The sequence below is a fragment of the Cherax quadricarinatus genome, chromosome 4 (genome assembly GCF_038502225.1).
Source record: "Cherax quadricarinatus isolate ZL_2023a chromosome 4, ASM3850222v1, whole genome shotgun sequence".
Taxonomy (NCBI): domain Eukaryota; kingdom Metazoa; phylum Arthropoda; class Malacostraca; order Decapoda; family Parastacidae; genus Cherax; species Cherax quadricarinatus.
In genome coordinates, this window is record NC_091295.1 from 20,517,057 (window position 1) to 20,540,312 (window position 23,256).

The following is a 23,256-nucleotide window of genomic DNA, read 5'->3' on the forward strand; positions in this document are numbered from 1 at the left end:
CATGATCCCATCAGCTCCAGCCGCTTTACCCCGTTTCATTCTATGTAATGCCTCATGCACCTCCCCCACACACACTAAAAGATGTTATGACTCCCTGGCCAGTGCATGAAATTACCGCCTCCCTTTCTTCCTCAACATTGAAAAGTTCCTCAAAATATTCCTGCCATCTACCCAACACCTCCATCTCCCTATCTACTAACTCCCCTACTCTATTTTAACTGACAAATCCATTCATCCCCTAGGCTTTCTTAACCTGTTTATCTCACTCCAAAAATTTTTCTTATTTTCATCAATATTTCTTGACAGTGCCTCTCCCACTCTATCATCTGGTCTCTTTTTGCATTCTCTCACCACTCACTCTCTTCACCTTTCTTTTACTCTCCATATACTATGCTCTTCTTATAACACTTCTGCTTTGTAAAAACTCTCAAAAGCTACCTTTTTCTCTCTTATCACACCCTTTACTTCATCATTCCACCAATCACTCCTCTTTCCTCCTGCACCCACCCTCTTATAGCCACAAACTTCTTCCCCCACATTCTAATACTGCATTTTTAAAACTATTCCAACCCTCTTCAACCCTCCCCCCCCCCACTACTCATACTTGCACTGGCCCACCTTTCTGCCAATAGTTGTTTATATCTCACCCTAACTTCCTGCTCCCTTAGTTTATACACTTTCACCTCTCTCTTACTTGCTGTTGTCATTTTCCTTTCATCCCATCTACCTCTTACTCTAACTGTAGCTACAACTAAATAATGATCTGATATATCCTGAAGCCTACCCGTCAACCTTTTATCCACCAATACATAATTTAACAAACACCATGAACCCTGGTTTCAGACCGGGCTGTGGGGGCATTGACCCCCGAAACCCTCTCCAAGTAAACTCCAGGTTGTATACTTATTTATCCTCTTTTTCCTAAAATATTTATTACTTATTACCAAACCTCTTTCTACACATAGCTCAATTAAAGGCTCCCCATTTTCATTTACCCCTGACACCCCAAATTTACCTACTACTCCCTTCACAACATTTTAACCCAGTTTAGCATTGAAATCCCCAACCACAGGTACCCCTCACACTTAGTTCAGAACTCCCCACACACTCACTCAACATTTCCCAAAATCTCTCTCTCTCCTCTACATTTCTCTTCTCCAGGTGCATAAATGCTTACTATAACCCACTTTTCACATCCAACCCATATTTTACTCCACATAATCCTTGAATTAATATATTTATATTCCGTCTTTTCTTGCCATAACTTATCCTTCAAAATTATTGCTACTCCTTTCTTTAGCTTTAACTCTATTTGAAACCCCTTTGACATATACCTTTGAAGAGTTTTGAGAGTTTATCTACTCTTTGAGCCTGGCCATGGGCCAGGCTCATCTGGTGCTTGCCTAGTCAACCAGACTGTTGCTGCTGGAGGCCCGCTGCCCCACATATCCATCACAGCCTGGTTGATCTTGCACCTGGTGAAGATACTTGTCCAATTTCCTCTTGAAGGTTTCTACACTGGTTCCAGCCATGTTTCTGATATCCTCTGGTAAGATGTTGAACAGTCTGGGATCCCGGATGTTGATACAGTGTTCCCTTATTGTCCCCACAGCACCCTGCTCCTCACTGGGTTTATTTTACACTTCCTCCCATATCTCTCACTCCAGTATGTTGTTATGGCAGTGTGCAGATTTGGGACCCCTGACCTAATCCCATTTATTTCTCCCCACTGAAACTCTCCCACCCTCTTCAGTTTTGTTTCACTTAAAGCCAGGTCATCCAGCTTCTTCTCATTCATAACATCCACAATCATCTCTTTCTTATCATTTGCACAACATCCACGCACATTCAAACATCCCACTCTGATGGTTTTTTCTTTTTCTTTTTAGGAGGCTATACGGGAAAAGGGGTTACTAGCCCATTGTTCCTGGCATTTTAGTTGACTTTTACAACATGCATGGCTTACAGAGGAAAGATTATTGTTCCACTTCCCCATGGATATGAAAGGAAAAGCAATAAGAACAAGAACTATTAAGATAAAATCAAAGAAAACTCACATGAGTGTGTATACATAAACGTGTCCATGTATGTGTAGCGTGACCTAAGTGTAAGTAGAAGTAACAAGATGTACCTGAAATCTTGTATGTTTATGAGACAGAAAAAAGACACCAGTAAACCTACCATCATGTAAAACAATTACAGGCTTTCGCTTTACACTCACTTGGCAGGATGGTAGTACCTCCCTGGGTAGTTGCTGTCTACCAACCTACTACTACTACTACTACTGCTAATGTTTTAGAAATTTTGTGGTTTCCAGTGTTACGTTCTATTGTGTCAGAGACAGCGATTAGCAAGGCTTCTAGACACCGTCGGCATCTGAGGTCTGGTTCAGTGAGAACAAGTTGCACCTCATCCCAGTTCATCAAATGCCCTGTGGAGCCTCTGTGGAGGACAAAGGCATACCATAAATCGTCTCTGTTACAGGTGCTTCGATGCTCGTTCAGGCAGACCTCAAGATCTCTTCCTGTCTCACCTACATATTTCTTGGGAGAGAATCCACAGGAGGTGGTGTAGACACCTGCTGCAGAAGTTAGAGGTGTGGGGCTGCATTTCGTAATGAGGTCTTTGATAGATGATGTGTTTATGGTGGAAACGTTGATGTTACTCTTAGCAAGTGCCTGGCGAGTATTCATGGCAACATCACCACATGGGAGCACTATGAACTGCATAGAGGGCTGTTCCATGGGCGGTTTGTTGAGGATAGCTTGTGCCTCGAGTCTGCAATCGCAGATGAAGAAAGATGGAAACTGAAGACATGTAAAGGCTTGTGTTATGTAAATAAATTCTTCTTCAAGAAAACAAGGGCTGGAGATGCGAAGAGCTCTCAAGAAGAAGCCAATGAGGACTCCTCTTTTAGTGTGGGGTGTCTTGGTGTGAATAGAAGTGTATAAGATCATCCTTGTTGGTAGGTTTTCTATACACTTTGAAGAGAAGTTTGTCACTGCTGGGAGATTTGCACAGAAGGACATGCAGATCTCCCACTATGAAATGCAGCCTCACACCTCTAACTTCCACAGCAGGTGTCTACACCATCCCTTGTGGACTCTGTCCCAAGAAATATGTAGGCGAGACAGGCAGAGATCTTGCGGTACGCCTGAACGAGCATCGAAAAGCCTGTAGCAGAGACGATTTAAGGTATGCCTGTATCCTCCAGACTCCACGGTTTATTTGATGAACTGGGATGAGACACAACTCATTCTCACCGAGCCAGACCTCAGACGCCGACGGTGTCTAGAAGCCTCGCTAATTGCCATCACCGACACAACAGAAAATAACACTGGAAACCACAAAATTTCTAAAACATACATGATGTCAAGCAAGCTAAGCACCATCAACCCAACAACACAGGAGTCACATGATCTCATTGTCTACCCGTCCTCATCCCAACATGGCATTCTTCAGGTCACCATGTGTCACTCACACCTCACTCTCTGCCTCTATATAATGTCTTTCTACCTCTGTATGTTAGAAGTGATCAAGGTCCCAGGACCGAAACGTTTAAATGTCATAGTGTTTGCTTACGTGTCTTTCTAAACCAAGTGCATACTTTATAAAGACCAGCCCTGGATGTAATAAAAGTTTCCCCACCAATATGCATCTTTCACACTTCGGGTTTGACTGTATTTACATAAAGGCCACATATGAGATTTTCCTAGCATGAATCACATCTTTTGACATTTGCACAATACCTTCATGACAACTCTATTTAACCCTTTGACTGTTTCGGTCATATACATACGTCTTACGAGCCACCGTGTTTGACATATATATACTCAAAAATTCTAGCGGCTTGAAATCAAGCAGGAGAAAGCTGGTAGGCCCACATGTGAGAGAATGGGTCTGTGTGGTCAATGTGCACTGTATAAAAAAAATCCTGCAGCAAGCAGTGCATAATAATAAAAAAAAAAACTCTGACAGTGTTTTTGGATTAAAATGCCGACTCTGAAGTGTACAGTGGGCCCTCGAGTTTTGGCAGCATCGATTTTCGTGAAATTTGACTTTCGGCAAGTTTTTTTTGGCAAAATTTGGCCTCGAGTTTCGTGATTAGACTCATGATTCTGCGACCGTCCGGTACCCGTCCGCCCATCACCGCGCACACCAAGCCAGTCTCCCAAGCCATTCACGCTCAGTGTGCCATTATTTACCAACACATGACCATCACCCCGCGGGTTCATACGTAATAATCCATTGTTTTCTGTGATTGCAACTGCTAAATAAGTCACCATGGGCCCAAGGAAAGCTAGTGCAAGCCCTTTGGTAAACAAAGTGAGGAACACGATCGAATTCAAGAAGGAAATCATTGAAAAATATGAGAGTGGAGTGCGTGTTACAGAGCTTGTCAGGATGTATGGCAAACCCCATTCAACCATCACTTCGATCGTGGCGAAAGGAAAGGAAATAAAGTGTGCTGTTGTTGCAAAAGGGGTGGATATGCTGACAAAAAGGAGATCACAAATCCTCGAAGAAGTGGAGAGGCTATTGTTGGTGTGGATTACCGAAAAACAGTTAGCAGGAAATAGTGTTACGCAGTGGACAATATGTAATAAGGCAAGGCAGTTGCATGATGATCTCGTAAAGAAAATGCCTGCAACAAATGGTGATGCTTGTGATTTTAAGGCCAGCAAAGGTTGGTTTGAGAGATTTAAGAAGCGTAGTGGCATTCACAGTGTGATAAGGCATGGTGAGGCTGCCAGTTCTGACAAAATTGCAGCTGAGAAGTTTGTACAGGAGTTTAAGGAGTACGTAGACACTGGAGAATTCAAACCTCAACAAGTGTTTAATTGTGATGAAACAGGCCTCTTTTGGAAGAAAATGCCAAAGAGGACCTACATCACACAGGAGGAAATGGCACTCCCAGGACACAAGCCTATGAAGGATAGGCTTACTCTCATGTTTTGAAGTAATGCTAGTGGGGATTTTAAAGTGAAGCCTCTACTGGTGTATCACTCTGAAAAATCCCAGTGTGTTCAAGAAATACAGTGTTGCCAAGAGTAAGAAATAAAGTATCTCCAAGAGTAATTTGCGTGTGATGTGGAAAGCTAACAGTAAGGCATGGGTCACAAAGGATATTTTCCTAGACTGGTTTAATGAAGTGTTTGGCCCCAGTGTGAAGAAATACCTCCTGGAAAATAAACTGTCACTCAAGTGCCTCCTGGTAATGAACAATGCTCCTACTCATCCTCCAGACTTGGAAGAGCAATTAGTGGAGGAGTTTAGTTTCATCACGGTGAAGTTCTTGCCCCCTAATACAATTCCTCTCCTCCAGCCCATGGACCAGCAGGTCATTTCAAACTTCAAAAAACTCTACACAAAAACAGTGTTTCAAAAGTGCTTTGAGAAGTGACCTCAGACACTGAATTGACCCTAAGAGAGTTCTGGAAAGATCACTTTAATATCCTCCATTGCATAAACCTTACAGGTAAGTCTTGGAAGGGAGTGGCTTCTAGGACTTTGAACTCTGCTTGGAGAAATCTGTGGCCAGATTGTGTACAAGAGAGGGATTTTGAAGGGTTTGTGGCTGACCCTAAGGAACCTATGCCAGTTGTGGAAACTATTGTGGCATTGGGGATGTCCCTGGGGTTGGAGGTGAGTGGTGAGGATGTGGAAGAGTTGGTGGAGGACCACAGGGAAGAGCTAACCACTGAAGAGCTGCAAGAGCTTCATCTGTAACAGCAACAGATCAAAGCTCAGGAAACTGCTGCAGAGGAGGAGGAAGAGAGATGGAGGAAGGTGCCTTCTTCAAAGATTAAGGACATTAGTGCAAAGTGGACTGAAGTGCAAACATTTATGGATAAACTTCACCCTAACAAAGCCATTGCAGGCCGTATTGGCAACATGTACAATGACAGTATTGTGTCCCACTTCAGACAAATCTTAAAGAAATGCCAGAAACAGAGCTCTCTGGATAGATATTTTGTGCGACAGGGGTCCAGTGGCTCTCAAGTTGTTCCCAATGCCAGTGTCTTTAAAAAACAAAGAAGGGAAGTAACCCCAGATAAGGACTTCATACCTGAAGTTTTAATGGAAGGAGATTCTCCTTCCAAACAATAGTGTACACCTTCCTCCTATCCCCTCCTCCCATCTTCCATCCACCCAGAAGTCTTCAGTAAAGGTAAGTGTAATGTTATTATTATTTTTTTAAATGCATGTACTTGATTTCTGATTGTTTTCAGTATGTAAATCTTTATTTAATTTGAAAAAAATAAATATTTTATTTTAATATTTTTGGGTGTCTGGAACAGATTAATTTTATTTCCATTATTTCTTATGAGGAAAATGGTTTCGAGGTTCATGAATTTCGACTTTTGGCAGGCTCTCTGGAACGGATTAATCACGAAACTCGGGGGTCCTCTATATTTTCGTATAGTTTTTATGGTTATATTCTTGTTTTTGTAGTCACATTTGATAGAATGGAAAACATATTACAGAAATAGAGGTGATTTGACTGGTTTTACTATGAAAAGGATCTTGAAATGAAGCTCAAAGTAGGGGAAATGTTTGATTTTTGCCGATGTTCAAGAGTAAACAAATGATGTCATTCTCCAATAAATGTCCAACTAGCCATTCTAATATGCAGTCATGATTGGGTTGATGTTATTTATACAATTATTACAATATTGCAGTAGTCTGCATAACAGTAAATCTTCTATTTTTTGTTTGAATATAAATTTCAAAGTAGAAAGCAAGAGTAATATCAGAGGGGCCTGGAGATGTGACTGATGAACAAAGAAAATGTTATTTTAGAGCCAGGAATGTCTGCATTGTTCATTCTGGACCCTATTTTGAAATTGGCATTTTTTTTAATTTGCATGAAATTGGCCAAATTGCCAATTTCTGACCACTTTATTGGGCAGCTGAAATTGTTAAATGGGCAGTTTCTTGTACTCAATCGATAGAACAAATGGAGTTCTAAAGAAGTAGTTACGAGTTTGGTCGACTGTAACAATGGAATAAGCCGAAAATAGGGCTCAAAGTGGGCGAAATTGCCGATTCGTAAATATCACCGAGGTCGTTAACTTCGCAAGAGCGTAATTCTGTAAGTTTTCCATCAAATTTCGTACTTTTGGCGTCATTACCATCAGGAAAAGATTCTCTATGATTTCATAAGATTTTTTTTTTTTTTTCAAATATTTTGCGACACCAAGAGACACCTCAGGATTTGGGGTTTCGACAGTCAAAGGGTTAACGGATTCTCAATTTACATTAGTTTAAAAAATCCCAAAGCTAAGTGTCCCATAGTATGTGAACTACATATCAAAATGACTCGCACCCTTTCACCTTTGGCTAAATGCATTATCTTTCCATAACCCTCACAAATCTAAATCTAAAAACTCTGGAAAAATTAGCATTTTATTTTTCATATACATGTAGCTGTGTTTTATTTTTCTACAGTGTTCTGTTTAAAATGATATACAATTCCATGTAAATGAATCATTCTTATTACACTTGGGCAATATAACAGCCTTTAAAATCAGCCATAATTAGACAGAACTGACCACTACCCAATATTCCTTCTAACAAACAAAAGATCAGTCTACCATATATAACAAAATGCCAAAACGTAACCTTACTACAGCACCCAGAGGCATTAATGGAGGAAAATAAACTTTACTTAAATGTCCTACACAACATTTTGTAAGTTACTCAAACCTTCAGCCTCTTCAATATAGTCATTTACTAATCAATTAATATTAAAATTCTCCACAAGGAAGAGGAACAGAATTCTTCCTCTGTAAGCCATGTGTGTCGTAAGAGGTGACTAAAATGCAGGAGCAAGGGGCTAGTAACCCCTTCTCCTGTATACATTACTAAATTTATACAAATAAACTTTTGTTTTTCTTTTTGTGCCACCTTGCTTCGGTGGGATGCGGCCAGTGAGTTGAAAGAAGAAATCTTAATATTAATTAAAACAACCCCTGTCTAAGACAAGATATATAGTAAACAGATATACAACATAGCTACAAAATGAAACTTGTTAGGAAAACTTACAAAGACAGTAAAAACAAGGCACTCTTCATACATAATCAGAAGAGATGAACAGGATAACAAATTTCATGAAGAAAGTATAACATTAAAAGTGCCTGGAGAAACACCTTCCAAATCCAAAAAACAGACAACATCTAAGTCCTAGAAGGAAACCAATACACCATGTGCCCGAGGATCAACAATCAGCAACCATCTGAACCTAATTCTCTCAACAAAAATCAGAATTTTCTTATGCAATATAACTCAAAAGAATTGCAAAATGCAATTTTAACCAAGACTTTAAGCAATTCACAGTAGCCTGCAACAGGTCTCATAGATACAACACAAGAAATTAGTATATCTGTGACATGCCTTGAGTGTGATTCAATCTCTGACAATTTAATTTGATACAAGTAAAGGGATTTTAAAAATGGAACAGTATAATAGTCAAACACTGCAAAATTCCATTACACTACAAAAAATTCTTAAAAAAAAAAATGCTTATACAGCAAATATCAAATTGAGTTATTCCAGTAGAAATGCCATTATCTACATGTATGTTGTACTACATAGCTTTCCTTCCCTGAAAGGATAATGTCCTCTCAGATAGTAATGCACTCCACCACAACCTCTCCATAAAGTTGATTACCTTTACATTTACATCTCCCAGTACATTACTGTACCAAAATTTTGTAAAAGTACCTTAATTTAATTTTTTTGCTTAAAGAAAAGCTCGTAACTGAATTACAATACTACCAAACATGTAAATTTACAGGTGATAAGTAAGATGTGTGTTAAGTATCAAGTGTTCAGCAAACATTATCATATAAATGATTTTCAATCACATCACTGACTTCCAAACTATAAATGATTTATCTAAATTATGTACATAAATAGTTTTTTAATTAATAAGAGTAAATTTTAGTTCTCTACACAAATATGTAGTACATAGTTTATAATTTCTTTAGCTCAAGTCATGCTCAAATGCTCAAAATGTTGCAGGTACAAGGGCTTCACAAATATTATCTATTTATAATTAACACTGATTATTTACATAGTACACATATGTATTAACTTGTGTATGAATAATGAATTCAAATTCAATTCAACATTTTAGAATACCTGTGGAGGTCCCTGGGGCCCTGAGGGATGGTTCTGTTTCACCATGGCCTCTGCAGTTGGAGAATTACCAGATTTTAGCAACTCCTTGGCAATTGTAGCAGTTGCTTGCATGTTCACCATTGGACCTACACTTACCATCCCCATACCTGTAAATATGTAGTACATGAAGACAATACCTACCTAGCAGCTTCATGTAAAATCAGAATCTGTAATCCTTTTGTCAGGAATATCAAGCTTAACTGTTGTCAAATGATCACTGCAGCATTACTAAGCAAGACAACAAAGAGCATAGTACCTTGAGGCTGAACCTGCTGGAAGCCATGGAGAGCCGAGCCATCTGGCATCATAATAAGTCCTGGTACAAGCTGCCTGCCTCCACCAACTGTTGGGCTTCCCAACTGACTCATATTATTCACACTACCAACAACTGCAGCATCTGATCCCCGCTGATCACCTCCATCTTCCAAAAAGGTTACCTACAAAGTGACATTCAAAATTTTTTTACATCAATATTTCATGTCATGTATGGTAATTATACAAGGGAAGCAGAAAATATATATACAAATTCTGAATATTTAAAACAATTGGATGTGTAAATTAAAACATGAGAGCAAAACAAATATGATTGAGATTGATATGAAATTATCTGTGAGGTGTGTTAAAGCACTGCCAAAATCTTCCTAACTTATGTACAATGAAATAATACTATGCAATTCTTATATTAGTACACTCAGTGCCCTCATAGTCTTCAGATACTCTGCCATTCTACAATGCTCTCAACACATATATCATGCAAAACAATCATAAACAGGTAATCTTAACAATGCAGAACCCTACTTATTAAAATTATGTTTGACAACACCTTTCTTTTATAATCATTACAATCTCACACCTTTATCTACATATTTTGGCATATGGATCTATGAGAGACGAGGTGAACCACAGAACTGATGGGGAGGAGGGGGGGGGGAGGAAATGTGGGTGGTGCACTGACACATCTGTGGAGAGAACATTATCTATGGAGGTAAAAAGGGACATGTATGAAAGTACAGTGATAACAACACTCTTATATGAATGTGAAGCATGGGTTGTGAATGTTGCAGCAAGAAGGCTGTAGGCAGTAGAAATGTCGTGTCTGAGGGCAATGCGTGGTGTAAGTATTATGCAGAGAATTCATAGCTTGAAGATTAGGTGTGGGTTATTAAAAGTATTATCCAGAGGACTGAGGAAGGGTTACTGAGGTGGTTCGGACATTTAGAGAGGATGGAGCAAAATAGGATGACTTGGAAGGTGTATAAATCTATAGTGGAGGAAAGGGAGGGTAGGGGTTGCCCTAGGAAAGGTTGGAGGGAGGAGTTATAGAAGACTGGATGCTCAAGTCCCTAAAACTCAGTCTCCTTTACCCCCTCCTGCCAATCATTCCTGGGTTAATCACTACCCGTCCTACCTTCCACCTCAGAATTACATTTATTTTTCATCATCCCATCCCTTGCCATCCTCTCTCTCTATATATATATATGCCCATACTATCTTAGTAACCCCCTCTTCAGTCCTCTGAATTATATCCTTGATGACCCAAACTCTGCCTTTAAATTTATATGCTATGAATTCTCTGTATAATATTTACACTATACAATACTTTAAAGAAAGACATTTGAACTACCTCCAGCCTCCTTTTTGCTGCAATGTTCAAAGCTCATGCTAGTACCATTATATTCAGCTACAGTCCCCCCCTCCTTTTTTGGGGGCCCACCACAGATAAACTTCTTTCTTTCCACAGATGCTTTGACATACCACCTATCCTTTTGTCCTCATCTATTTTATGGTTCACCTCATCTATCTATCACAGACCAATCTGCTGACATGTCCACTCCAACAGATCTCAATACATCCCCCTCCTTCATTCTCTTCCCTCCAATTTGATATTCACTCTATCACTTCCCAGACTTCTGTTACCCTCGTCACCTTGCTCTTCCCTATGTTCACATTTAATTTCCAATTTTTACATACCTTCTTAAATCAATCCACCAATCTTTGCAACTTGTCATCCAAGTTTCCCAAAAGAGCTGTGTCACTGGCAAACAGCAACTGTGATAATTCCCACTTTGTATCAGTTCCAGCACCTATTAATCCCACACCTCTCCTTAACACCTCAGCATTCACTTCTTTTGTAATCTTCACCATAAATGTGTTAACCACAGTGACACAACATTTCCATTTAAGTCCTACTTTCACTAGAAAGTTCAGTAGTATCACTCCCTCCCACATGCCTAACCTAAGCCTCAATCTGCATAAAAACTCTAAACTGCTATTAGTAACCTACTACCTTTTTCCATACATTTGCAACAACTGTTATATAACTAGCCTATTCACCCTATCACATGCCTTTTCTAAATCCATATATGCAACAAAAAGCTTTTTGCCCGTATCCAAGTACTGCTCACTTATATGCTTGAACGGAAACACTTGGTCTGCACATCACCTGCCCTTCCTGAATCCTACCCACACACCTTCAATTTTACTTTGTCTCAATCCTAGCCCTTTCAATAATAATTTAACCACACATTTTACCAGTACAGTCAACAGGTTTAGTGCCTGATAATTCTTACATTCTGTTGTTGTCCCCTTTTCCTTTTACAAAGAACACTACATATGCCTTTTGTCAATCCTTGAGTACCTTCGCTTTCACACATATATTGAAAAAATACAGGATCTACTCTAGCATTATAACCACACTTGCTTTTACCATTATTTTTTTTTAATTCCATCTATCCCAGCTGCTGTATCCCCTTTCAATCCACCAACTGCTTCATGCACTTTCCCTTCATCCACCACAAGCTCCTCCTCGCTCTTATATAACGTTATCCCTCACTGCACAATGCATGAACTCATTATCTCCCCTTCATCATGAACATTCAACAACTCTTCAAAATATTCTCTCAATCTTTCCAGTACCTCCACCTCCCTATGTAACATCTACCCTCTCTTGTTTTTAACTGCAGCTTCCATTTGTTTTCCGGGTTTCCTCACTTTACTGATCTCTGCAAAATGTATTCTTATTCTCACCAAAATTTACTGATAAATTCACCCATTCTCTCATTCACTCTCCAACTGCACTCCTTCACCACTTTATTAGTCTCTCTTTTCCTCTCCATATACAGTGGACCCCCGAGTTTCAGCAGCCTCGAGTTTTGTGAATTTTGACCTTCGGCGAGTTTTTTTTTTTTGGAAAAATTTGGCCTCGAGTTTTGTGAAAAAACTCGTGTTTCGGCGACCGTCCGGTAACCATCCGCCCGTCACCGCGCACACAAAACCAGTCTCCCACGCCATTCACCCTCAGTGTGCCATTGTTTACCAACACGTGACCATCACCCCGCGGGTTCATACAATACATTTCATAATAATCCATTGTTTTTTGTGCTTGCAACTGCTAAATAAGTCAATAAGTCATCATGGACCCAAGGAGAGCTAGTGAAAGCCCTTTGGTAAATAAAGTGAGTGACGGGGATGTGGAAGAGTTGGTGGAGGACCACAGGGAAGAGCTAATCACTGACGAACTGCAAGAGCTTCAACTGAAACAGCATCAGACCACAGCCGAGGAACTTGCTTCAGAGGAGGAGGAAGAGGGAGTGGATGAGGTGCCTTCTTCAGTGATTAAGGACATGTGTGGAATGTGGAACGAGTTGCAAAGTTTTGTTGAAAAGTATAACCCTGACCAAGCTGAAACAAGCCGTATCTGCAACATGTAAAATGACAGTGTTGTGTCCCACTTCAGGGAAATCTTAAAGAAACACCAGAAAAAGACCTCTCTGGATAGATATTTTGTGTGCCAGGGGTCCAGTGACTCTCAAGTTGTTCCCAGTGCCATTAAAAGAAGAAGGGAAGTAACCCCAGATAAGGACTTGCTACCTAAAGTCCTAATGGAAGGAGATTAACCTTCCAAACAATAGTGTACACCTTCCTCCTATCACCTCCACCCATCTTCCATCCACCCAGAAGTCTTCAGTAAAGGTAAGCGTAATATTATTATTTATTTTAAATGCATGTACTTGATTTCTGATTGTTTTCATTATGTAAATCTTTATTTAATTTGAAAAAAAGTATTTTATTTTAATATTTTTGGGTGTCTGGAACAGATTAATTTTATTTCCATTATTTCTTATGGGGAAAATGGTTTCGAGTTTCGTGAATTTCGACCTTTGGCGGGCTCTCTGGAACGGATTAATCATGAAACTCGGGGGTCCACTGTACTCTGTCTTCTGTATATCATTTTATATTATAAAAACCTCTCATTATTATTAATGTTATATTTATGTGAAGTGGGGAGCAAGGGGCTAGTAACCCCTTCTCCTGTATACATTACTAAAGTTCAAAAGAAAAACTTGTTTTTCTTTTTGGGTCACCCTGCCTCGGTGGGATATGGCCAGTTTGATGAAAAAAAAATTATGTTAAGTGCTAATCCAGTATGAGCCATCCAGCCCAAGGAGTGATGGAGGTTCAATTCTCCACCTACTAAGAACAGGGCAAACACAAAAATGAGGGAAAAGATAGTCTTAGCATGAATCCATGATGGAAGAGGAAGGAAAAACAGCATAGGAAAGAAAAGTTGGGAATAAAGAATGATACAAACAGAAAAACTTTATTAACTAAAAGACATTCAAGGTGGCTAATAAGTGGTAGATCACAACATAGTAGTACAGCATGACTATTGACATAGTATAACAAGGCAATTATTAGGGTAAAACATCTGCTCCTAGTCCAGTGGTAATACACTAATGGCTGATGTCAACCGAACTACCACCTGGAATACTGCTTCATACATTTTTTTTAATCTAAGTGTGCAATAAACTGCCACAGCAGTACTACTCTCACTAAAATGACCTCAAGAAGGTCCTGAAGAAGATAATAGGGAATGGCTATTTACTACAGACTCACCTTTCTTGTTTTGTCTGGGTCAGAGTTTGCACCATCTGTTTTGATAGCTGGCTTGCCTGGCTGTGGCTGAGGACGTGAGTATCCTAACAACTGTAGCATGTTTTCTGCTGCTGCTCTCTTAGCCAGCTTTTTGTTGGGTCCACTGCCTTGTGCACTTTGAGTTCCCACCGTTACCTGTAATATAAATATTAATGAAATTAATTGCAACACAATTTCACCAACATAGGATTATAAGCAATGCTTGCAAAGCTCTCAGGATTCAACCTCAAAGACTGGAGACAATCAAAATTAATGAAGGTGTGAACTATTAGTGGAAGCTGAACTCATATTCTATTCTGTAAGTAATATTCCAGTCTACTCAGTACCCGTTTACCTTATAATTTCCCTGTAAACCCTAAGTCTGATTCATGAATAAGAGTTTATAATATAAATATCAGAGAAGAGAGTTTGTTTCTTTAACCCATGATTCTTTTCTTATTTATTACCCCCAAGTGGTATTATGATCAAGTATTAGAAGTGAGTTCTTTTTATGCCTAAATTTGATGGAAGAGTTATAAAGTACTTTATTTGGTGATAGTGAGGGTGGAAGGGTTAAAACATTTAAACCCAGGTTATCTCAAGACTAATAGGCCATTTCTCACCTACACAGGGTAACCCAAAAGAGAAATTTTTAACTGCTTTCTAGCTGCTTCTGCAGAGGAAAATCAATGTTACAATTCAATGTTAACCCAATGAACTGTGGCTGTTATCTAGTTTGCAATACTTTGCTTTATATCTCAATAGCAAATGAAATGCCACAGACCAAGGATTCACAACTTTTTCAATCACAAAATGATAGGGGCCCCATGTGGTAAATGTTACAAAATGTATGGAATAGGTAGTGAGTTAGTGCCTGTGACATATGTGAAGCATTTTGACTATGTATGTTGCTCAGCACTCACCAACATAAAAAAAATATGAACATCACAATAAAAACAAGGATAAAATAAACAATAAAAGCAATAACCATAAACACTCCATACAGTTAAATATTATCGCACCAAGTTAAAACAGTCAGCATAAAAATTAAAGAAGTACTGTCAATGAGGGTTACTAAATGCAGTAAATAATCTTTATACTGAGAGGCTCAGGCTAGGGTATGCAGGAAAGAGGGGAACTATTTTCCAGTAAAAGTAGGCCTTAGACAGGGAAGTGTGATATCACATGGTTATTTAACGTATTTTATAGATGGTATGCAAATGAAGTGGATGCTCGGGTGTTGGGGAGAGGCGTGGGATTTAAAAGATTATGAATAACACACAGTGGGAATTATCACAATTGCTCTTTGTCAGTGACAGCTCTTTCATTTTCTTAACAGAAGTTACAAAAGTTGGTAGGGAAGTTTGGGAAGACGTATAAAAGAAGGAAATTACGGTGAAAGTGAACACAGAAAATAGCAAGGTAATGAAATTAAAAATAAAATAAAAACTAAGGAATGAAAAATTAGATATCAAACTGGAGGAACTGAGTAGACAGTAAATGAATGTAATTAAATATCTGGGAATGAACATGTTGGCAGATATGTCTAAGAAAAATGAGGTGAACTGCAGAAAACACAGGGAGGGAAGTAGGGGTGAAAAAAGTTCAGTGGAGTGTTGAGGTGTCAGTTGAAAGCTTTTCTCTGAAGGAGGAAAAAAAAAAAGATAATATACTAGAGCATAGTGGCACTAACACCTTTTTTAAATGAGTGCAAAGCATGAATTTTAAATACTGAAGTGAGAAGGAAGTGAAGTTAGAAGCAGTGGAAATATGTTAGAAGACAATGTGTGGTGTGAATAGTATACAGAGAATTTTAAGAAAAGAAATCAGAAGGCAGTGTGGAGTTACCAAAGGCTAATTTAGAAGACAGTGGTGGTGTTGCGAGCAAGATAACATTTATTAAGGGATTCAGAAAACTTCGTGAGTGGGACTTAAGTCCTGAAGGTGAGAGGTAAAGTACAGCCACAAACTCTCTGAAGGAGAGGGTGTGGATGTTTCAATTTTATGGACCATCTGAACTGTGATGTCAGTTTTCTTCTAGCAACACAGATATTGAATGGATGAATGATGAACAGGTTTTCTTTGTTGGGTCACCCTTCCTTAGTGAGGATGGATGAGCACGTTAGATAGAAGGGAATGGAAACAAGTGATACTTCAATGGAAATTTTATTGAAGTGTGAGTAAAATATCTTCATGAAGGTATTCAGGGAAACTAGTTAGCCAGACTTGAGTATGAGAGATGGAAAGGGCAGTGCTTGCACTTTGATAAACTGTGATATCAGCACACTTCTGGAAAGACAGTTATAGAATGAATGATGGTGAAGGTGTTTTCTTCTTTGAGTCACTCTGCCAAAGTGGGAGATGATCAGTGAGGCAAATCAAGGAAAAATTTTTTTTTTTTTTTAACAAGTCGGCCGTCTCCCACCGAGGCAGGGTGACCCAAAAAGAAAGAAAATCCCCAAAAAGAAAATACTTTCATCATCATTCAACACTTTCACCTCACTCACATATAATCACCGTTTTTGCAGAGGTGCTTAGAACACAACAGTTTAGAAGTATATATGTATAAAGATACACAACATATCCCTCCAAACTGCTAATATCCCAAACCCCTCCTTTAGAGTGCAGGCATTGTACTTCCCATTTCCAGGACTCAAGTCCGGCTATACAAAAATAACCGATCCCTTTACTAAATATTACCCTGCTCACACTCCAACAGATTGTCAGGTCCCAAATACCATTCGTCTCCATTCACTCCTATCGAACACGCTCATGCACGCCTGCTGGAAGTCCAAACTCCTCGCCCACAAAACCTCCCTTTCCCCTTCCTTCCAACCTTTTCGAGGACGAACCCTACCCCGCCTTCCTTCCCCTACAGATTCATACGCTCTCCATGTCATTCTACTTTGATCCATTCTCTCTAAATGACCAAACCACCTCAACACCCCCTCTTCAGCCCTCTGACTAATACTTTTATTAACTCCACACCTCCTAATTTCCATACTCCGAATTTTCTGCATAATATTTACACCACACATTGCCCTTAGACAGGACATCTCTACTGCCTCCAACCGCCTCCTCGCTGCTGCATTCACAACACAAGCTTCACACCCATATAAGAGTGTTGGTACTACTATCCTTTCATACATTCCCTTCTTTGCCTCCATAGATAACGTTTTTTGTCTCCACATATACCTCAACGCAACACTCACCTTTTTTTCCCTAATCAATTCTATCATTAATCTCATCCTTCATAAATCCATCCGCCGACACGTCAACTCCCAAGTATCTGAAAACATTCACTTCTTCCATACTCCTCCTCCCCAATTTAATATCAAATTTTTCTTTAAATAAATCATTTGATACCCTCATCACCTTACTCTTTTCTATGTTCACTTTCAACTTTCTACCTTTACACACTCCTGAGCTCATCCACTAACCTTTGCAATTTTTCTTTAGAATCTCCCATAACCACAGTATCATCAGCCAAAAGCAACTGTGTCAATTCCCATTTTGTATTTAATTCCCCATAATTTAATCCCACCCCTCTCCTGAACACCCTAGCATTTACTTCTTTTACAACCCCATCTATAAATATATTAAACAACCATAGTGACAGCAACCAACCAGGGGGGTACTACTGTCCTGCCAAGTGAGTGAAACGAAAGCCTGTAACTGTTTTACATGATGGTAGGATTGCTGGTGTCTTTTGTCTGTCTCATAAATATGCAACATTATAGGTACGTCTTGCTACTTCTACTTACACTTAGGTCACACTACACATATATGTACATGTTTATTTATACACACTCATCTGAGTTTTCTTTGATTTTATCTTAATAGTTCTTGGTCTTATTACTTTTCCTTTTATATCCAAAGGGAAGTGGAATAAGAATCTTTCCTCCGTAAGCCATGCATGTTGTAAAAGTCAACTAAAATGCCGGGAACAATGGGCTAATAACCCCTTTTCCTGTAATAATTAATAAAATAAAAGTAAAATAAGAATAAAGTTCTATCTCAAAAAAAAAAAAAAAATTAAAAATAAGCAAATTAGTGTACAGTTTACAATTACAGTGGACCCTCAACTTTCGGCAGCATCGACTTTCGTAAAATTTGACTTTCGGCAAGTTTTTTCGGCAAAATTTGGCCTCGAGTTTTGTGATTAGACTTGTGATTCGGTGACCGTCTGGTACCCATCTGCCCATCACCGCGCACACAAAGCCAGTCTCCCACGCCATTCACGTTCAGTATGCCATTGTTTACCAACATGTGACCATCACCCCGCGGGTTCATACGTAATAATCCATTGTTTTTTGTGATTGCAACTGCTAAATAAGTCACCATGGGCCCAAGGATAGCTAGTGCAAGCCCCTTGGTAAAGAAAGCGAAGAACAAGATCCAGAGGGATTTTGAAGGGTTTGAGGCAGACCCTGACCCTGCCGACCCTCTGCCTGCTGTGGAAGGTGTTGTGGCATTGAGCAAGTCCATGGCAGTGGAGGTGAGTGACGGGGATGTGGAAGAGTTGGTGGAGGACCACAGGGAAGAGCTAACCACTGACGAACTGCAAGAGTTTCAACTGGAACAGCATCAGACCACAGCTGAGGAACTTGCTTCAGAGGAAGAGGAAAAGAGAGTGAAGGAGGTGCCTTCTTTGGTGATTAAGGACATGTATTCAAAGTGGAATGAGTTGCAAAGTTTTGTTGAAAAGTATCACCCTGACCAAGCTGAAACAAGCCATATCTGCAACATGTTCAGTGACAATACCTTGTCCCACTTCAGGCAAATCATAAAGAAATGCCAGAAACAGACCTCTCTGGACAGATATTTTGTGCGACAGGGGTCCAGTGACTCTCAAGTTGTTCCCTGTGGCATTAAAAGAAGAAGGGAAATAACTCCAGAAAAGGACTTCCTACCTGAAGTCCTAATGGAAGGAGATTCTCCTTCCAAACATTACTGTACACCTTCCTCCTATCCCCTCCTCCCATCTTCCATCCACCCAGAAGTCTTCAATAAAGATAAGTGTAATGTTATTATTATTTTTTATATGCATGTGCTTGATTTCTGATTGTTTTCAGTATGTAAATCTTTATTTAACTTGAAAAAAAATTATTTTAATATTTTTGGGTGTCTGGAACGGATTAATTTTATTTCCATTATTTCTTACGGGGAAAATGGTTTCGAGTTTCGTGAATTTCGACTTTCGGCAGGCTCTCTGGAATGAATTAATCACGAAATTCAGGGGTCCACTGTATATACTAATTACTGAAAAAAAGCAATACAGTCTTTAGTTTATACTAAGTATAACCAATGAAAGGCATTCAGTGCCGCAAGTCAGTAATAATGTTATTTTATCATAAACCAAGAGCAGCAATTGTGCTACTTGAGTGCTTCATTCTACCTGCAGGCTGTTGGTTATCTATCCCAGTCATAGATCATTTTATTCATCTCCTTCAGGTGTAACACCTGAATGAACACCCAACACACTGAAACATTTTCAAATATTCCTTCTAAATCTTCTGACTTTGACAGTGTTTCAAATCTGTATAAATTACTTGTCAGAAGGAATAAAATATATATGAAGACCTCTGCAGGTGATGCAAAGATCTCCTTCAGAGTAAATAATACAAATGGCTGTAAATCCCTTCAAGATTCAGATAAATCTACCAAACTGAGTGACAGATGGTGAAATTTAAGACAGATATGTGCCATGTAATAGAATGGGAGAAAGCGACAACAAGCCTCATACAGAATACAGTTATAGACCTGCATAATAAATAATTAAACTTTGTCAGAAAGTGATTTAGTAGTAATCAGTGAAAAATGGTAATTAAGCCAAAATATTGTGAGAAACCCTTATGCAAGTTATAAAATACCCTGCAGTTAGGTATCTTCATCTAAAAAACACAAGAACGAGATAGAAGAAGAGTTTAAAGACAAGCAACTAAACGACTCCCAGATTTAAAAAGATACGAGTGCTAAGAAAGACTGAAAACACTAAAAACATAAAACCAAAAGGAAACCAAAGAAAAGCTAAAGATGTAGTCTAAGAGCCATCAGCACAGGGAACAAAATGTCATAGTAGCAAACTGTAAACAAATCAAGAGAAAAAAGGATACTAAAAAGTTTATCTTTCCCAGAGTGAACACTTAAATGAGGATATATGAGGAGACATGAAGTGCTCCAATCACCGGATTCTATTTCCTTAAATATTCTTACAGTGGACCCCCGCCTTCCCTCCGCCTCACGCTTCGGGAATTTCAATTTTCGGCAACGTTTCTCTTTAAAACATAGCCTCGCGTTTCATGATTTGCCTCGTTATTTGTCAGTCGTACAGAACGCGTCTAAGCGACCTCCCAGCAGCTGCGCTTACAAAAAGGCTCCCACACACACCATTCAGAGTCAGTGTGGTATTGTTCCTCAGTGAGTGACCATCACCCCATGTGTTCATAAGATAAATTTCGTAATAAGAACATACGAAAGGAAGAAGACTGCAGTAGGCCTGTTGACCCATACTTGGCAGGTCCTTTACAATACCAACCCACTAACAGAACATTTGCCCAACCCACCTTTCAGTGCTACCCTAACAATTGTCAAAGTGGGAAGTCTGAATGTGCGTGGATGTTCTGCAAATGATAAGAAAGAGATGATTGTGGATGCTCTAGGTAGTAGGCTGGTAGACAGCAACCACCCAGGGAGGTACTACCGTCCTGCCAAGTGAGTGTAAAACAAAAGCCTATAATTGTTTTACATGATGGTAGGATTGCTGGTGTCCATTTTTCTGTCTCATGAACATGCAAGGTTTCAGGTACATCCTGCTACTTCTACTTACACTTAGGTCACACTACACATACATGTACAAGCATATATATACACACCCCTCTGGGTTTTCTTCTATTTTCTAACTAGTTCTTGTTCTTGTTTATTTCCTCTTATCTCCATGGGGAAGTGGAACAGAATTCTTCCTCCGTAAGCTATGCGTGTTGTAAGAGGCGACTAAAATGCCAGGAACAAGGGGCTAGTAACCCCTTCTCCTGTATAAATTACTAAATTTAAAAAGAGAAACTTTCGTTTTTCTTTTTGGGCCACCCTGTCTCGGTGGGATACGGCCGGTTTGTTGAAAGAAGAAGAAAGATTGTGGATGTTATGAACGAGAAGAAGCTGGATGTCCTGGCTTTAAGTGAAACAAAGCTGAAGGGGGTGGGAGAGTTTCAATGGAGAGGAATAAATGGGATTAGGTCAGAGGTTTCAAATAGAATTAGAGCTAAAAGGAGTAGAAATAATGTTGAAGGATAAGTTATTGCAGGAAAAGGGACTATAAATGTATTAATTCAAGGATTATGTGGAGTAAAATAAAGGTTGGAAGTGAAAAGTGGGTTATAGTAAGCATATATGCACCTGGAGAAGAGATAAGTATAGAGAGAGAGATTTTTGGAAATGTTGGGTGAATGCGTGGGGAGTTTTTGAACCAAGTGTGAGAGCAATGGTGGTTGGGAGGGAGTAGTACGTAAATTTGGGGTGCCAGGGGTAAATGAAAATGGGGAGCCTTTAATCGAGCTATGTGTAGAAAGAGGTTTGGTAATAAATAATACATATTTTATGAAGAAGAGGATAAATAAATATACAAGGTATGATATAGCATGTAATGAAAGTAGTTTGTTAGATTATGTATTGGTGGATAAAAGGTTGACGGGTAGGCTCCAGGATGTACATGTATATAGAGGGGCAACTGATATATCGGATCATTATCTAGTTGTAGCTACAGTTTGAGTAAGAGGTAAATGGGAAAAGAGGAAAATGGCAACAACAAGTAAGAGGGAGGTGAAAGTGTATAAACTAAGGGAGCAGGAAGTTCAGGTGAGATATAAGCAACTATTGGCAGAAACGTGGGCTGGTGCAAGTATGAGTAGTGGGGGGTTGAAGAGGGTTGGAATAGTTTTAAAAATGCAGTATTAGAATGTGGGGCAGAAGTTTGTGGTTATAGGAGGGTGGGTGTAGGAGGAAAGAGGAGTGATTGGTGGAATGATGAAGAAAAGGGTGTGATAAAAGAGAAAAAGTTAGCTTATGAGAGGTTTTTACAAAGCAGAAGTGTTATAAGAAAAGCAGAGTACATGGAAAGTAAAAGAAAGGTGAAGAGAGCAGTGAGAGAGTGCAAAAGGAGAGCAGATGATAGAGTGGGGGAGAGGCACCATCAAGAAATTTTAATGAAAATAAGAAAAAATTTTGGAGTGAGTTAAGCAAGTTGAGAAAGCCTAGAGAACGAGTGGATTTGTTGGTTAAAAACAGGAGTAGGGGAGTTAGTAGATGGGGAGATTGAGGTTTTGAGTAGATGGCAAGAATATCTGAGGAACTTTTAAATGTCAACAAAGAAAGGAAGGCGGTAATTTCATGCACTGGCCAGAGAGGTATACCATCTTTTAGGAGTGAAGAAGAACAGGATGTGAGTGTGGGGGAGGTGCTTGAGGCATTATGTAGAATGAAAGGGGATAAAGCAGCTGGAACTGACGGGATCATGACAGAAATGTTAAAAGCAGGGGATGATATAGTGTTGGAGTGGTTGGTATTTTTGTTTAATAAATGTATGAAAGAGGGAAGGTACCTAGAGATTGGCAGAGAACATGTATAGTCCCTTTATATAAAGGGAAGGGGGACAAAAGAGATTGTAAATATTATAGAGGAATAAGTTTACTAAGTATACCAGGAAAAATGTATTGTAGGGTTATAATTGAAAGAATTAGAGGTAAGACAGAATGCAAGATTGCGGATGAGCAAGGAGGTTTTAGTGTAGGGGATGTGTAGATGAAGTGTTTACATTGAAGCATATATGTGAACAGTATTTGGAAAAGGTAGGGAAAGTTTTTATTGCATTTATGGATTTAGAAAAGGCATATGATAGAGTGGATAGGAGAGACATGTGGCAGATGTTGCAAGTATATGGAATAGGTGGTAAGTTACTAAATGCTGTAAAGAGTTTTTATGAGGATAGTGAGGCTCAGGTTAGGGTGTGTAGAAGAGAGGGGGACTACTTCCCGGTAAAAGTAGGTCTTAGACAGGGATGTGTAATGTCACCATGGTTGTTTAATATATTTATAGATGGGGTTGTAAAAGAAGTAAATGCTAGGGTGTTCGGGAGAGGGGTGGGATTAAATTATGGGGAAT

General features: G+C 39.3%; 1 protein-coding gene across 3 annotated transcripts in view; it reads right to left on the reverse strand.

Moving 5' to 3' along the window:
• Positions 1–23,256, reverse strand: part of stau (double-stranded RNA-binding protein Staufen) — a 326,000-nt gene that overhangs the window by 75,516 nt on the left and 227,228 nt on the right. For all 3 annotated transcript variants that reach the window (XM_070095188.1, XM_070095180.1, XM_070095173.1), the window contains 3 exons: positions 14,083–14,256; positions 9,443–9,623; positions 9,148–9,293 (listed from right to left, as the gene is read on the reverse strand). In XM_070095188.1, coding sequence (XP_069951289.1) covers positions 9,148–9,293; positions 9,443–9,623; positions 14,083–14,256 — 501 coding nt within the window. The remainder of the gene's footprint in view (positions 1–9,147; positions 9,294–9,442; positions 9,624–14,082; positions 14,257–23,256) is intronic.